This window comes from Sceloporus occidentalis, unplaced genomic scaffold (genome assembly GCF_023333645.1).
Source record: "Sceloporus occidentalis isolate IW3139 unplaced genomic scaffold, rSceOcc1.0.p SCAF_22, whole genome shotgun sequence".
In the NCBI taxonomy this organism is placed as follows: Eukaryota; Metazoa; Chordata; class Lepidosauria; order Squamata; family Phrynosomatidae; genus Sceloporus; species Sceloporus occidentalis.
In genome coordinates, this window is record NW_028317002.1 from 370,285 (window position 1) to 388,516 (window position 18,232).

The 18,232-nt window shown below is 40.7% G+C and overlaps 1 protein-coding gene across 1 annotated transcript; it reads left to right on the forward strand.

The window, feature by feature from the left end:
• Positions 1–6,436: 6,436 nt before the first annotated feature.
• Positions 6,437–18,001, forward strand: LOC149300871 (centrosomal protein of 97 kDa-like). Its single transcript, XM_089484456.1, has 11 exons — positions 6,437–6,470; positions 7,274–7,416; positions 7,574–7,732; positions 8,235–8,336; positions 8,891–9,004; positions 9,498–9,664; positions 9,947–10,111; positions 12,251–12,381; positions 12,775–13,441; positions 16,493–16,568; positions 17,354–18,001. Exons 1-11 carry the CDS (start codon positions 6,437–6,439, stop codon positions 17,999–18,001), a joined length of 2,406 nt encoding a protein of 801 aa, XP_089340582.1.
• Positions 18,002–18,232: the final 231 nt, after the last annotated feature.

Here is an 18,232-nt window from a genome sequence, read left to right on the forward strand (position 1 = left end):
TCTGAAAGACCAATCAAAAAGTAAACTCCTCCCCGCTTACCCATAAAGGCCGGCAAACTGGTAGAGTCCTCAGTTCTTTCTTGTCCCTCGTAGGGTGAACAGCTTCGTGGATTCTTCTGATGGTGCAGCACACGGGTTGTTGCCGGGGGGGTGAGTGTTTGGCTTATAGAGGCAGCGTTCGCTCTATCCTTTTTGGTTAAGGAGCATGTGCAGCTGTGTGGAACGAAAGCCCGGGTGGCTATTCGTTCCACTGTGATCCTGTAGCGCGATCTTAACATGCCCGGGACGGATCGTTTTTATAACGCCAATTCTGATGATTTGGCAGCCTATTTTAAGCTGTGCAAACCTGACTGACCACAAGAGTGTGCGTCAGGTCAGGTTCCCGTGTCACCAAGCCCCCACACGGTTGTCTTGCATTGGATTTAATAAATGTTTGCGGTTTAAACTTCCCGGGTGGAAGTTCTGTGCTGCGCGCCTTGTAACTGGCTTACAGAGGCAGCGTTCACTATATCCTTTTTTTTTTTTTTTTTTTTTTTTTTTTTTTGGGAATGGAGGAGGAGCATGCGCAATTGTGTGGAACGCACGCCCAGGTGGCTATTCATTCCACTGTGATCCTGTAGCGGGATCTGAGCATGCGCGGGGCAGATCGTTTTTATGGCCACTGATTTAATTTGGGTTTAACCCTTCATCTCCCGAAAAAGACAAACCTGCTCCTCCTGCTAAGATAGCTACTTCTAAAGCTAGACATCTAGCCTGTGCAGAGTGTAATATGCCGCTCCCGGTCGGCTACAGAAAAAAGACTTGCCAACAGTGTGCTTCGGACATCTTGGCAAAAGAAAAGCAAAAAGACATGCAGTCATTGTTATGCTGTTCGAAGATAATTTATCCCAGACCTTTCAGCATTTAAAGATGGCTGACTTGGCATGATAGGAGTGTGATTGCTAACAGCAATCACAGTCCCATCATGCCTAGGTTCCAGCACTTACACATCCATCCAGTAAATGCTGGAACCTAGGCATTATGGGACTGTGATTGCTGTTAGCAATCACACTCCTATCATGCCAAGTCAGCCAGTACATGCTGGTACAGCGTGGCTGTAAGTGCAGACCCCATACTGCTGGCAGCATCACTACACAAGGGGGGTAGCTGGCCAGGTTTCAGCATGTACTGGCTGACTTGGCATGATAGGAGTGTGATTGCTAACAGCAATCACAGTCCCATCATGCCTAGGTTCCAGCACTTACACATCCATGCTATCACACACACACACACACACACACACACACACACACACACACACTCATTTATTCATATAATCATTCATTCACAGATTCATTCCCTCAATCACACACACTCATTCAAACACCCTCCCCACCCCCTTACCTGCACTGCAGCTCCTCGATGCCGCTCACAGACTAGAAAGCATGGTTTCAGTCTACAGAAAACACATGGATAACAGAGTGGTCTAGACAAATAGTTTTTGTAGGCTACAAGATCAGGTTTTTCACTGTTCCTCGCGACCACTTCCTGTGTTCCTCTGATCTTAAAAAAAAAAGTAGGAACAAAGTTTTGTTGGCAGTAGTGTTGAAATTGTTAATGAAAGAGGTCATCGAACAAGTGCCCTCAGAACATCAATGGAGAGGAGTGTGCATTCTCGAATTTTTCTCGTGCCCAAACTAGATGGCACATTCCGTCCGGTTCTTGACTTAAAGGCCATCCGTAATTGGTTGTATTGCTTATCAACATTTCAGAATGGAAGCCATTATATCCGTTTCCTACATCGTCCAAGAAGGAGAGTTCATGGTCACTATAGACCTAAAAGATGCGTATCTACATGTCCCTATGGCAGGAAGTTCCTGAGATTTGCTATAAGAACAAAGCATTTTCATCTCAAAGCAGTTGACGACTGGCTTCTCAAGGCATCCTCTTCAAGTCAACTAAATACCAACTGAAGACTTCAATAGCCTTTTTAGAACAGCACGGATGGATCATAAACATAGGAAAATCTTATCTTACTCCATCCAGGAGAATCTATTTCCTAGGTCACATTGTGGACTCTGTATCCCTCTTTTTGCACCTTACTTCTAGAAGATCATACAGGCAGTAAACCATCTGCAACGATATCCAATTTGTATCATCAGGAAAGGGTCTTGATCAGGGTCTATTAACCTCTACCATCCCAGCAGTAAGATGGGCCCGGTCAAGAATGAGGCCACTTCAGTGGCAGATCCTTTCCAGCTGGTCCAGGTCTCAAGAGGAATTAGATTCTAAGATCCAGGTGTCAAGAGTGGTTCTCAAACAGCTCAATTGATGGCTTTGTTTTCAACCAGCAGACTGGTCCATTGTCACAACAGACGCGTCAGAGACAGGTTGGGGTGCTCACCTTTGGTTCCACAGAGCCCAAAGAAGATGGTCCCCAGAAGAGACAAGCCAGTCATCCAGCTAAAGGGAACTGGATGCAGTTTTTCTAGCCCTAAAGGCGTTCAAATCTTGGATTATGTTCCACCAAGTAAGCTTCAGTCAGACAATGCGACTGTAGTAGCTTACCCCAACAGACAAGGAGGCACAAGGGCTTGGAAGCTTCAATGTCTTTGTTCTGAGATTTTTTTTTGTTACGGGCCAAAAATCAGCTGACAGATCTATCGGCATGTCATATCAGGCAGACGATCAGAGCAGGGGAATATGTTCTCAGACAGAGTGGTCTCTGAGCCCAGTTATTTTTCGACAGGTTGGTCGTCAAGTTTGGGCGTACAGAAGTAGATCTCATGGCTACAAGACAAAACAGAAATCCCTCTTTTTGCGTTTCTCTACAAAATGGACTATCCTCATTTTCTAGACGGACTAACAGTGATATGGCAATTCAAGCTAGCCTTTGTGTTTCCGCGGTAGCTCTGATCCCGCGTATCCAGAAGATCAAGAAGGACAAAGCCAGGGTGCTTGCAATCCTTCCCGTTTGGCCAAACCGGGGCTGGTTCTCGGACCTGCTCCAGATGACGATTTGTTCTTGGGAACTTCCAGAATCTCCAGATCTACTGGGAAACCACAATGTCCATATACACTCCATCCAGATGTTTCGCTTAACGGCATGGATGCTGCAAGGCTAATTCTACAGGATTAAGGTAGTCACGGTGCTATAGCTGGTCAGAAATTTACCGCAGAACTTGGAGCAAGTATTTGGAATGGTGCCAGGATCAAGATTTCCTGACCTATCCTCCATCTATTTCAGTCATCTTGCAGTTTCTTGAGAGGGGGTTCAGTGCAGGTCTCCAGGTGGCTACCCTGAAGGGACAAGTGTCTGCCCTCTGCCACTTCTTGCTTTGGACTTGGCCTCGGATCCCTTTTTTATTGGCGTTTTTTGCAAGGCTATTACTCTACAAGGCCCTCTGTAGAAAGCTGCCTTGGGCCGTCATGTTCTTCTAGCGGTCAATGCCTCTATCCCACCCATCTAGGGATCTTTCTATATCCCATAGGTACTGCCACTATACGCAGGAAAAAACAATAATTTCTTACCGTAAATTTTCTTTTTCCTAGTATAGTGGCAGTACGTAGTTCCCTCCCTTATATGTTGGAGTGAGTAGTATTTCTTGCTATTACTGAGGACTCTACCAGTTTGTCGTCCTTTATGGGTAAGAGGGGAGGAGTTTACTTTTTGATTGGTCTTTCAGAAGCTTGTCCTGAGGGGAAAGAACAACTCATACGTACTGCCACTATACTAGGAAAAAGAAAATTTACGGTAAGAAATTATTGGGTTTTTTTGTTGCAATTTTGGTTAAAATGTCTCTTTCACAGTGGTTGCCACAGCTGAACAATGACCCAATTTATGTTAAACAACATCTCCTGATTAGTCATACCCCACATGCGTATATATATATATAATATATATTATTTTCAAGAGGGTGACATCAATATTTTACATATTACCCTATAATCACATATTTTAATACTCTTGGCTTCAGGCAGTGGTCGACAAATTTTAGTTTGGATCTAGAAGCCAGCCAAAAGATCTAGGAGCCAGATTTTTTTTCTTCCCCAATCATGTTTTTATTTTTATATTCCCCTAGTCTGCAGTTAAATTTAATTAAAACACACCTTTCTTCCACGCTGCAACCCTGTATGTTTAATCATCACTCCTCTTTTTGTGTTTTATTGTACCGGCCAAAGGTTCAATGATTTCAATGTTCCATATCAAACCATGTTTGTGCTAATATTTATTGGGACATGCACCTGGACTTGTTTAAACTCTCTTATATGCTGCGTAGCCAAATATGTTAGTGCTTAAATATGTAAACATTTTGTAAATTAGGATGGATGCTGTCCACCTGTGATACCCGCTTTATCACCCCCCCCCCACCCCCCCCCCCCCGTAGCCAAGCAGGGATGCAGCTGCCCTGCTTCCTGGAGGCCTTAAAGTGATTTATAGTCACTTTGGCAGCCAGGGTTTGTTGAGCCCTGCCAAACACTAACATACAGTTACACACTCTAATACCATACAGACACACACACAGTAACATCATATTCTCACAAACACCTTACAGTAACACACACTCTAACATTCCACGCTCATGTACACACATTCATAACACTAAAATGCAGACATACACATATTACCATACTGTAAGATATGCAGCATACACCCTAACACCACAGTCTTATACACATGCACACACACGCACTGGCTAACACTATACATCTATAGAAATACACACAATGGCACTACAGTGTACACATACACACTGACTCCAGCACTATACATTTACACATACACACGCTGACGGTACAGTATACACACACGCGCGTGCACTACTCCCTGCCACGCTACTGTCTATATTCTGCCATCATCAACGGTGTTTTTGTGGTAGTTTTTCTTCTTTTCTTAAATTAATACATATAATGGTAGGGCTAAGGGCCACTTTTAAAACAGTATTATATATTTGTTTATCATTTTCCTGTTTGTGTTTTTCTTGTGTGTAAGTATGGCTTGAGATCCCTATAGGGATTCCTCAGACATGTTTGATTCCAGTGATGTCATTGTGACGCTCTTTTTATTCTATTTAATTTTTACACTTTTTTTTATCAATTTTTGGAAGGAGGAGAAACTGTATCTGCCTCTCCTTGTGCTGATCTGTCTGTGCTGATCACACTGTGATCAGCAAGCAGAGCTCCTTATGTATAAAAAAGCCTGGAAGTTCAAACGCTTCATTTCAATTTACATACAAACTTTTAGTTTAGCGAATAAACTGTTAGATTTATTTTGCAAACATTAGCAAGCATTGTCTAAATTAACCACATTCTATTTTATTAGTTATTCTTTATGAGTTTGCTATCAGAAAATTGGGTCCAGTCTTTATTCCCACCTATTGTTTTCTTGCTGTTCATGGTTACATAAATCATTTTTCCACTTGTGCGTGTTCTATTATTTACCCATATAAGTTATTTAAAATTACTATTTTTACACCAGCTACTCAATTGTAAATTGGCCCCAAGGCATTTATTTTTCATTTACATATAACCAGTTATAATAGCGCCACCTAGTGGCCGATGTGGGTGCTAGCACGCTGGCTAAAGAAAGGTCCGTATGGCTATCTCTGTTCAACCAGTCAACCCTTCACCGCCTCTGTGTGGAGCGGAAGTGACGAAAAATCCACAACAATCGGTTGCCCGGGAGCTGAGAAGCTGCGGAAACCATGGCAGAGGAGGTAACCAGCATCGCGCTCGTGTCCCCTAAATCACAAGGTAACACGTTGTCAACGATTTCTTTATATCTGAGTGAAGGTGCATGATGGCGCGCAATCGCTGATGCTAGTAATTGTAGTTCAGTGCGAAACGGAACCATGTTTACAGTTTGCCTTCGTTTCTGTTTAGAGGCGCGGACAATAGCATTCTCGGCGCCGCCGCGAGGCTCTCTGGGAGTTGTAGTCTTGCATCGCCATTACTTTATTCTGCGCTTGAGTAATTGACTACAGCTCCCACAACCCTCTTCGAGAACTGAAGTGAAGTGACCGTTAAACTGACAGCCTGTGGGTTATCCGTGGATCAACAGCTGAATGAAAATTCTTTGGCTCTGTGGAACGGCACAGTATATACCATAGAGAGGGGCTTTACACACAGCACTCATAGCTGATTATACCTGTGTCTGTTATAATATTATTATTATTATTATTATAATTGTGTCTGTTTTTATTTGTTAACCACGATCAAGCAGTTTACCTTATAATAAAAGGGGAGATACAATAAGTGCCGCCGTGTATATATACAGTAGTGCAGCCTGTAGCGGTGACACGTCGGGTTTATCCAAGTTCCTTAAATACTGCTTAATTCCGTATATTCCCTCCGTTACCGTATATTCTAGAATAGCAGTAGCCTCCCTTGCACCCCGTCCCTCGCGACACCCTGTCCCTTGTTTTTATAGTAAGCGAAAATCGACTTTTCAGGTGCCATGGGAGTTTCGCTTTTGGCCTGTGAAAGCCACGGTAAGTATTATATTACGCTGTTTGGTGTTGCCGCATGTGCCGTGGCACTCGTCGGTCAGTTATTGTTTTTTTGTGCAGTAAAAGGCATAATTTTGTATCTCAAAGACGATGGTTTGGATTTGCCTTTTTTACGCATACGCACAGTCAATGAGAAAGTAACCAAGACTAAACTATTATTATGTAGCGCAGCACTGTTTCATTGTCACTACGCCTTTAATATTTGTGTGTGTGTGTTTATCCCGTCATTATTAATCATGGTGGGTAGTAATTAGACTTTGAAGAATAATAATTTAAAAAACAGTGGTTTCTTTTTTTTTTTTTTTTTAGAAGAATGAGTTATATTGTTGCGCTATACCTAAAACTTGAAAGTATGCCATTGGCGCCACATGTATTTGTGAATATCACTCATAATGTAGTATTGATGGTTACATTTGTATTATTTATGATAGGGAGTATGTATTTTGTTCATTATAGTATATTTCTGCCATTACCGAAATAAGGAACCGTTCGGTATATGGATTGTCCGCACTTAATGGAGAACATTGTTATTGATGATGGTTATTTTATATTTTTCAATAACTCAAATCCCTTGAATTTTAAACTGTTAAATAATCGTTGTTTTTCTGTTGAGGTTGTATGTTTAGTTGATGCATTGATATGTGGAAAGCACTTCCAGTGAGGACTTTAAATGCATATTATTTCCCAGTATGTTTTTTGTAAAGATGTTTGCTGTGTATTGTACCCGCTCAAGCTTTTATAAGTGATTTACTGGTTTCTAATGGTCTGCTCATTCATTCATTCAGGGAGCATAGCCGATCTGTCAGGACAAGGTCTCCAGAAACTGACCCCTACACTACCCTTTGGGTCTGACACTCGTACGTTAATATTGGACAAGAACCAGATTATCAAACTGGAACATCTTGAGAAATGTAAAAATCTTACACAGGTGAGTAATAAAACCCCCCAAAACATTTGTGTGTTTCTCTTCTTCTTTTTTTTCTTCTCTCTTCTTTCCTCTTTTCTCTTTTTTCTCTTCTCCCTCTCCCTCTCATTTCTTGATCATTCTGATTTTGAAACTGATTTATATTGTGTTTCCTTGCCAGCTATCTGTTGCCAACAATCGGCTTGTACGGATGATGGGGGTGTCAAAATTGGTCCATATCCGGGTCCTAAACCTGCCACATAACAGCATTGGCTATGTGGAAGGATTGAAAGATTTAGTGCATCTGGAATGGCTTAATCTCGCAGGAAACAATTTAAAGGTAAATGTCATTAAGGCATTTATTGGATTAGCGATTGCCATACTATTTGGTACACTGTGTAGTTCCTCTCCCAAGCACCCTCGCTAGCATATATTGTCAAGCCACATTTAGGGTGGAATTTGATTAATAGATTACCTGTGATCACATATTCCCCCATAGTTCATCCTTCTCTTCACTTTGGTCATCTGTAGATGATCACCCTTATTGTACATCCTTTGTTCTTATGCATTATGCAGTGGTTGCCAAAGAAGGCAAACTTAGTTATCATTTGTTAGTTATCATCTCCACACCTGATACGGTTCTTTCACACAATCTGACCACCAGCTTTATGTTTGGAGAATGTACCTGTTAGTGTATGCTGGAGTTATTAGATTATAGTCATTTGCTACAGATATGTTATTGTTGAATCACAGGTAGTTTTTTCCTTCTTGGACTATTACACTTATTTATTTCATATTAAACGTATGTTTCATTGACAAGAAACACTTAATTTGTTTCCTAGGTTGTTGATCAAATAAATAGCTGCACTTCTCTCCAACACCTGGATTTGTCAGACAACAATATATCCCAAGTTGGTGACCTCTCCAAACTGACATCTCTGAAAGTAAGTAGAGTTAGCCAGATAAAAGAACTACATTGTTTCATGTAAGAATGTTTAATTCTAGTCTTAACATACTCCTTGCATATATGTATTGTAAGAAGCTCTGCATAAATTGTTGGCGCTATATCAATAAAAGAATTTGCATTTCATGTTCATTGCTGATAGTGATTTTCTCTTTGAAGGGACTGATTTGTGTCTTTGTCATTATTATTATTATTTATTGTTTTATTATATAGCGCCATCAAATTCCGTAGTGCTGTACAATAGGTAGACAGGACATAGCACAAACGCCAGAATGGTAAAATCTTTTTCAACTACTGAACAATATTACAATGTCTAATCCATAGGAAGTTTTTATGATTTGATGGAGAACGCAAAAATGTTATTGGACACTGTTCCACTTTAGACACCTTGCGCTCCGCCAACATTTTATTTATGACAATACCCATTAATGCCATATTAGTAGATTTTCTTTCTCAAGTAAAAGACAAGATGACTTCTACATAACCAGCAGATGACTTTACACCTATAGCTGTTAATAAATCCTTCTTTTGTAGACTTTGCTTCTCCATGGAAACAACATAACGTCTTTACGCGCCACATCTGCAAACCTTCCCCAGAATCTCACCATACTTTCCTTGGCAGAGAATGAAATCAGAGATTTAAATGAAGTAAGTGAACTTGTTGAGCAAAACGTTTGGGGTCTATTCACCTAAAAGGTACTTTATACTCCTTGATATGAGTATGCATAATGGAGGAACCACCTCAGTGAGTTAATCCAGGAAGCAGGTGTGAGCAAGCCCAATATAATGCATAGGTATTGAAGAAAGAGGTTCTGAGGTTGCTGTCCACCTTGTGTTTCTAGTTAAATTGAATTCACTTTCATTCGTGGTGCATTATTCTGTTACAGGAATTAAGTTTTGAAAAAAAAGATAATCTGCAGATAGGAGCTGGGATCTGTGTTTAGGGAAGCAAGGTCTATTCACTATGAGTTTGCACAAGAGATGTGGTTTCAGCACTTTGAATTCAATATGTATTATAAGATCCAACCCCAATGAGAGTCTCCTGCAGGAAGATGTTAATGTTTTGTTTGTACGATCTGTGTGTTGGGATACTGAGATTTTGCCGTGTTCATCATTAACCGAAATGTACTTTTTTTGGCAGGTATCATTGCTTGCAGGTCTTGCTGATCTGGAACAATTATCAATCATGAATAATCCTTGTGTGATGGCCACCCCATCTCTTCCTGGTTTTGACTACAGACCTTATATTGTCAGCTGGTGCTTGAACCTTAAGGTTTTGGATGGTTATGTTGTGTCCCAAAAAGAAAAGTAAGAACACATTTTAACTAAATGAGTGTGTATAGATTTGTGAAAGTTTTGTCTTTTATTGTTTCAGGAAGACTTGTGTTTAAATCATTTACACTGATGTTAAAAATAGATATCTGTGGGAGTGCTTACAATGTAGATTTATCTACGGAGATATTACATCCAATTGCAGGAACTCTATGTATTCTTGTGTATTCTTGTTTTCTATTTCTTTTCATCCCTAATGATACCATGTAGTATACATTTTCTACAGTCTTAGCATCTTGTCCACATTACTATTTGCAGCTTGAAGGCAGAATGGCTTTACAGCCAAGGCAAGGGAAGGTCCTACAGGCCTGGTCAGCATGTGCCACTTGTGCAGTACTTGGCATCTGTTTGTCCTCTTACTTCAGCGCTCGGCCTTCAAACTGAAGAGGATGCAAAGCTGGAGAAAATATTAAGTAAACAGAGGTACGTATGAGTTCATTTGGAAGTCTCACTAAGTACTTGCCTCCTTACAAGCTTTTCAGTCACTGTCTGAGCCTTTGTGTTAACACCGTGTGTTATCATGTAAAAGGACTACTTATTATTGCTCTTTGCTTTTCTTGTAGCGGTTATTTAAGTTGGTACATAGCATACAAACTCAGCAAGGATATATTCATTCTATACAATATGTAACTGGAGCTACTACTGGTGTTTAACATGCCACACTATGCAACCTCCAGAAGATGTCACCAGTGTCCCAGTAGTAGTGTAATTAGAGGAGATGGGCAGTTACATCATATTAAATATACTAAATATTTTTTTTAAAAATAGGAATGAAAACACTATATGTAGGCCACCAATGGCGTCTGCAAATTTTTTGTTTTCCCAAAGGAATTATTTGTGATGTTGGTGCAATGTTAATGAAGAACTTATAGACTGATGCATGATTGAATTTGTGTACTAGGCATTATAAGTTTGATAAGTTTTAGATCTTGGTGTAAATCCACACCACATTAGTATCACAGATTTACCACTGTCTCCCCATCAACAAATCTGAAGAAGCAGCTCTGGTGTGGAGAAGAAAGATGATCAGCAAGAAGGAAGATTTTTTTTAACTAATTAGATGAATGTGGTGATTTTTGTGCTCACATCTAAATATACCAGTAAAAATGTTCAAACTCTGCCTATAGTACCGTATTTGCTCGATTATAAGACGAGGTTTTTTTCAGAGCAAATGCTCTGAAAAATACCCCTCGTCTTCTAATCGGGGTCGTCTTCTAATCAGACCTCAAATAGAGGTCTGATTATGAGACCAAGATCCAGATCCCCCGCACCGCTGCAGGGGACCTGGATCCTCCTGTCTCCCACCCCACACACACCCCACACCCCCCACACCCCCCACACACACACTTACCGGTGCTTCCTGCTGTATTGCCGGGGCAGCGGGTTGACGTCTAAGCGATTCGCGTAGACAACGTCCGCTGCAGCCGGAAGGAGGTGTGGCTAGCAGCAGGGGTTGTCTGCGTCCGTCGCGGATACCTTCCCCGACTGTCAGAGATCAGGGGAACTCTGATCTCTGACAGCCGGGGAAGGTATCCGCGACGGACGCAGACAAACCCCCGCTGCCAACTCCACCTCCTTCCGGCTGCAGTGGAAGGAGACGTCAACCCGCTGCCCCGGCAATACAGCAGGAAATTGGAAGCCCGGTAAGTGTGTGTGTGTGTGTGTGTTAAATGGGGGCATAGGGCATTTCTGGAATGCCTTATACCCCTATATGCCACTCTGGCACTTAGGGGGTTAAAATGCATATTATGGGGCAGAGTGGCATATAGGGAGGTATAAGGCATTTCAGGAGGCATAGTGGCATTAAGGGGGCATTTAATAGAGCACTCTGCCTCCTGAAATGCCTTATACCTCCCTATATGCCACTCTGCCCCATAATATGCCTTTTAACCCCCTAAATGCCAGAATGGGAAATAGGGGTATAAGGCATTTCTGGAGGCAGAGTGGCACATAGGAGGTCAAAAGGCATACCATGGGGCACAGTGGCATATAGAGGGTTAAAAGGCATATCATGGGCCACAGTGCCATATTGGTGTGGCAAGCCTTGGGGCAGATGTGCGTAACTGGGGGACAGGTTGGAAAATACAAGGAAATAAAAACAAAAAAAAATATTTTTCTCAATCATAGCTTTTATTTAAAAAAAATAGTTTACATGAATTAACATTTACTGGTAAAACTTTTTTTCCTTTAGGGTCGTCTTATATTCAGGCTTTTTCTTTTTTTCCTAAGTTAATATTCAGATTTTGGGGGGTCGTCTTATAATCAGGGTCGTCTTATAATCGAGCAAATACGGTATTAGTTACTCCCTAACTGTCTGTTATCCTCTGGTACCTTTTGCTGTAATATCAATGTCTCCAAACTAAATCTCTGTGGCTTTGCCACATTGTGATTGGTGAAGGCATTCGATGGTCTACTGAGACTATAGCTGCTGTATACAGTGAGGTATACAAATGTTCTGTTACTTTTTAGTAATCCATCATTCACCTTCCAGACAAAAATGAGATATTAAATCTCTTACATACATATGTGGCAGGTTCTTAAATGTTTGCTTTTCATTATCAGGTTACATCAGAAGCAGCTATTGCACCAGATCCGCGGGGAAGGCCACTTCTCATCTACACCAAATAGAAGGTCACCATCATCTACGGAACAACAGAGTCCAAGTCGCACACTCCAAAGATCTCATGACAATGGTGCAGAATGTATTCACTATAATATATATATATGTGTTTCTCTGTAGAGGCATCAGGGAATAGCACAGCTTTATATTTGTCATCCTCTTCGACTTCCAATCCACTTGCACATAACAGGCAGCTTTGATGCATATTTGACATCATAAAATGCTGATTGCTTAAAAGGATCCAAGCATCACATGGATCTTCCTCATATCCATTTGCAGTTTTTACATCTTCAGTATTCAACCCTATGTGTAACAAGTCTAGCTGATTATAACCACATCAGAAATTTATGAATAACAATCATTCAAAGCTTTCAGTTAAGATTTTGAATAACGTGCATAGGGAACTGATTTTGCTAATTGGGTGCATATATAAGGTATCGTTTTCTTTTTATTTATATTTTTTTAGAACCTATAATCCATGTAGATGCTTGGCTTGGAAAAACCAGTGCTTGTGATTACTCCTATGCCACAAGAAAAGTGTCCTCTAGTACCGGCCATTCTGGAACATCACAATACAACAGCTTCTATTTGGAAGATATACAAACGGATGAGGACAAACTGAACTGTAGTCTTCTTTCTTCAGAGTCGACTTTCATGCCCGTTGCGCCTGGTCTCTCCCCTGTATCTCCCTGTGTAGAACAGAGGACGCTGGCTACCAATGAAAGCGTGATTGAATTTTACAAAGAAAGTACTGAAAACCTGACAATGGTGGCACAAGAGATGACGCAGCTTGAACAAGTTGAAAAGAAAGTGGAAGAAGACACATTTTGTTGTGTAAATTCAGTAATGCCAAACAAGGGCAGAAATGATGACCCATCCTCCAGTACTATTGCTGTGAATCCTCAACGGACAAATAATTACCCTTGTAATACTACAGTACCTACAGTATTGTCTCTGTCGGAAATGGATGAAGAAAGTCTAAACCGTATGAACAAAGCAGCCACAAAGCTGCAGTCCAGCTGGAGAGGCTTCTATGCCAGGAAAAATAATCCTAAAGTTCGAGATGTACACTACGAGATCAGACTGCGCAGAATGCAGGAGCACATTATCTTCTTAACCAGGGAGATCAATAGGTAGGTTTCCCTCTGAATAACCATGTCCTATATAAAGTATTTAAATATTTATTAAAATAGATGCAATATGCAAAAAGCAATAACTATGAGACAAACTGTATATCTGCTATGAATAATGTTTTTTGTACATTTTTTCACATGATCTAGGAATACCTAAGGTTAGTAAAGATTTTAAATCCGGTTCATTTTCAGACTATATAGACAACACATAGATAACCCTCTCTTCCCTCAGATACGAATGTCAACTTTAAGCATGACTCAAAAGACCTATCAAAATGAAGGCGCCTGTCAGGGTGCTAAGACCTGACTCTTACTTCGTGACTAATGTAATAATGAAGTACTTGTCAATACAAGTCAACTAGGATTAAGAAATAATCAGGTTACACATTGCTTAAAAGATGTTGCTTAAACGAGAGGAAAAGAGCGAGGCAAATTAATCACCATGTAGAAGACCCTCTGACCACATAGCTGTAGTCGGAGTGTAACAAGACCACCACAATAGACAGACTGTGAAATCTACATACAGAAGATGCATTCATTGAAACCCGTTGCCTAAATCACCTAATCCTTGTAGAGGCATGGTGTGGCTAAGAAGAGAAAGGGAAGACAGGCTTGTATCCTGGTGGTGACATCAATTAAATATTGAGAAAGTTTTATCATATCTATCCTAATAGGGGAAGTCACAGTGTGACAGGCCTTGTTTGCAGATGAACGAACGGATGTTTCATCGCATGAATAGAAACAATTATATATATTGGTTTGAGAAATCAATGATCATTAGTCAAGAATTATAAAATAAGACGTCACAAAAAGTATGTAAGACGAAAAAAAAAAAAATCCCAGATGTCCCGGTGCAATTATTATTACAGGGATATAAAGTTGTACAGCCTGATTTACTGCACGATGATTTAATCAGGCTCTATAGCGACTTATCATATTAGTCACTCATTAAAGTAGCACCGGAATATAAAAAGTGTAACAATCTTGCGCAACAAGCAGATTGACCTAATTTACACAAGAAATTCCCTGCTTCCAGCGAACTCCATCCATACAATAATATTGTTAATGTCATTGCGTTTGTGTCTACAACTGACAGATGTGATTGTTGGTTTAATGTTTTAGACTTATCATCATTTTAGGGTAAAAAAAAACCCCCCAAAACCCTAAATATACATAATAATGCAAAACAAACCTTGTCTAGGTAGTTATCCTTCTATTACATGTTATACAGTAATTTTATAACTCTCTGTGCCGTGTGTGTATGAATGTATTTCGTTCATTGACCATGGGTGGGAAATCATATAAAAATAATTGTACTTTCCCTACATTAAATACTTTGGGAGGCTAGCAGGGAACATATTTGGGAAAATGAACTGTTTGGCAGTTCTAAAATTGCTTCTAAGATGTGGAATTAAATATTGAAGAACTCAATGTCGGATCATCTAGATCAGGGGTCCCCAACCACCGGGCCACGGACCGGTACCGGTACGTGGCCTATAAGCAACTGGGCCGCACGATAGGGTGACCACGTGACCCGGATTCAGTGGCTTCAAACGTCGTCCTTTCTATTTTTTTTCTTCGACGCAGAGGCGAGAGAGGGGCGCTGAGCACTCGCATATGTAGTTTTCAGCAACCGCTCTGCACCCCTCAGTCTCTTCTGCGAGGCCTCTAGCTCGGTCACGGTGCCGGCAGAGCAGGGAGACAGAGGCCTCTCGCTCCCACCGTAGGACTCCTGGACGGTAAGTGAACTTCAAAGGGGGAGAGGGGTAGATAGTGAGAAGGTGGTAGTAAGAATATTGAAATAAATAATGAGTGAGAGAAAGAAAGTGGAGTATTATAAATAATAATAAATATATTAATAATAATAATAGAAGTAAAATGCATAATAAATGTAATGCACTTGAATCAAACCCAAAACACCCCACCCCTGGTCCGTGGAAAAATTGTCTTCCGCAAAACTGGTCCCTGGTGCCAAAAAGGTTGCTGATCTAGATGATTTGAAAACCAGAGAACACACTGCTCACTAAAAGTTATCTAAAGATGTAAATGTTTTACCGTGTCCTGATTAACTAGCACAGCACTGTAGGTTCCAGGTCTGCATAGAACTTGGTTTGCAGTGGGTATTGCGGCTGGATTCACACCCAAGCCCAGTTTGTTATTTCTTGATTGCGAAATACTGAAAAGGCTATTTTTAGGCCTAGGTAAATATAGATGCAAAAATGTCTCCAGGTTATGCATGCAATTTTCATTCTTGTATACTATTTATAGATCATTGGTAAACCAAAAAATGTACGTTGTGTTCTATTTTTGGCGTCTTAATAATGGTGTCTGCTACTTTTAGTTAGAGACTAATAAAGAATGATCCACTTTGACACATATGTATTCGATGACTATAAAGGTAACCGGATGCTTTAAAGTAGTAGGTACAGCTAAACAGACGTTAACATTCTTGGTTGCACACCTTCCATCTGCAGAAATGCCGTTTGCACGTAGTATCTGCCCACTGTCTTCTATATACAGTCACCCTACATCAGGATCCTTCTGTATTAATACTGGCCATGTAGACTTAAGAAGTCAGACAAACAGATGCAGGCACGATCCTGACCAACGTCAAATTCTTGGCAACTAAATGTAAAAATCGAAGATCCATGGCTGATTGGCTACTCTGCTGATCTGTTTGATCCTATACCATCCCATAAGACCTTCTCCAACATCTCTAGCCATTCATCTCCATACACTTTGCACTAGTTCTTCTCCTTAGAACCTGCTTTGTGTGGATCCTTTAGCAATGCAGTCAGAGCATACACAGAAGCGTGTAGAGCTGGACTCAAACTTACCTCTCGGGCAACCAAGCACTCAATCTGATTCTGTGGACCTGTTTTCATACTCCTAATGTTTCCCGTTAGTCAACAAAAAAAAAACAACAAAAAACCTGAAAATATTGTTTAGATAATCTTTTCTGCTTGAATAGAAGTGGATGTTTTATTCTTTAATCTTTATTACAGATTAAGTAATGTGGGGGTTTTGCATTCAATAACCTCTATGTTATAGGCTGAAGAAAGAGAAAGAAGCAGAGCGAATCCAAAGGCTTGTACAGGAAGAAGCCATGCGGTACCTTTGGGAGCAGGTAAGCCAAAGCACACCTTCCGATGTGTAAAAAAAACCAAAATACCAAAGTTTAGGCGTTGCCTTCTGTTCGAAATATAAATTGATGTGTAGTAATCTAGCCGTTTGGAAGGAAAGAAGACTTGGTGCTAATCAACAGAGGAGTGGAAAAAAGATGTGCAACATTTGAACACCTTACGTGATCCTTAAGATGTCTCTAATGTTGGATTCTAACATATACAGTTTATAAAATATATTGCTCACTCCCCAAGGGGTTGATGTTAGATATAGCATCAACACTTATGCCCTTTACCGTTTGTCTGAAATTGTTCCCACTTATTGACATCTCGGGAAAGATTTGCAGAAGCTGAGCCATAGGCTGACCCTTTTTTTAAGCAGAGACTAATTATACACGTGATGTCGTAGGAGTTGGGGAAAACACTATAATAATAATATCAGACCAGTTAGATAGGGAGGTTGGGTGTAAGGTAAGTGAATAGTCTGTAGTGCCCCTATACTCGGAGTTATCTTTGTTTTCTGTGAAATAAGCCTCACTGTTTAGTAAGAGTTGTGTAACGTTTTGTTGTGGAGTGCCAAGTACCGGTCAGAAGACTAAGTTGGGGTGGCACAAGTTTTTGAATTATGTCATACAGTAGATCCTATAGTCTATGTATCATTCATGCACGCAGTAACCCATGAAGGCTGACTCGTCCTGTATGAACAACAGTTATCTAGATAACAAGCCCTATGGGCAATCATTATGTTGTTCTTCACCGTGTCCCAAATAACATTCTGTTAACTTTTCAGGTGCAGTCCATTCAGCAGTGGCAAAATACAGTGAATATTCAGTTAGGCACAACAAATAAAAATGGCGTCCTTACACCAAGCAAATCCCTGACCAACATACCCAACTCTTCATCTGATGAATTAGAGGAAGAGGCTTTGTGTATTCTTGATTCTGAAAACCTTCAAAGAAAATTGTTGCCAGAAATCCCAGATTCTGGTTTCCATTCTATTGTAAGTAAGGGGCTGGCTTGTTCTGAGAAGAACTCAACTGAAGAGAGTGGGTCTTCAGAGCCATCTATGGACACTGTGAGACACTGCAGTGACCGAGCATCTGACTCCTGTACAGAACCAAACACAGCTCCAGAGATACAAAGTCAGAGCGACAAAGACAGCTTCAGCAGTGAACAGGACAACAGTCTCTTGCAGCAGTATTTACAGACTGTTGAACAACTCGAAGCAGCGGAGAGTAACACAAGCTACAGCGAAGGAGCGTCTGAAAGCCGCCCAGGAACCACGGACTGCTCTGCGAGCTCTGACTTTGGTAGCCTTTCACATGTTCCAGATGATGACTATAAGGAGGTAATCCAGACTGCATTAGATGAAGAGCATAGTACTCAAACGCCATCCCATTCATGCTCTCAGATGCTTCCTGTGGATTTGGTTCTCTGACCAGATGAATGCAGGGAACTCGTATTCAATAGTATATCAGAAACTATTTGAATTATCTTCATTTTTAATTGAAGTGGAACTCTATAAGCTTTGCAACTAGTAAGCACTTTGCCAGAGCAATCATATGAATTTCTCACCTATATATTTTTTATTTCTGTGAAATGCTAATACTGAAATATACAGTTTTTCCACTAACCTCTCAAAGAATAGCTATGTTTTCTACACTTCTGT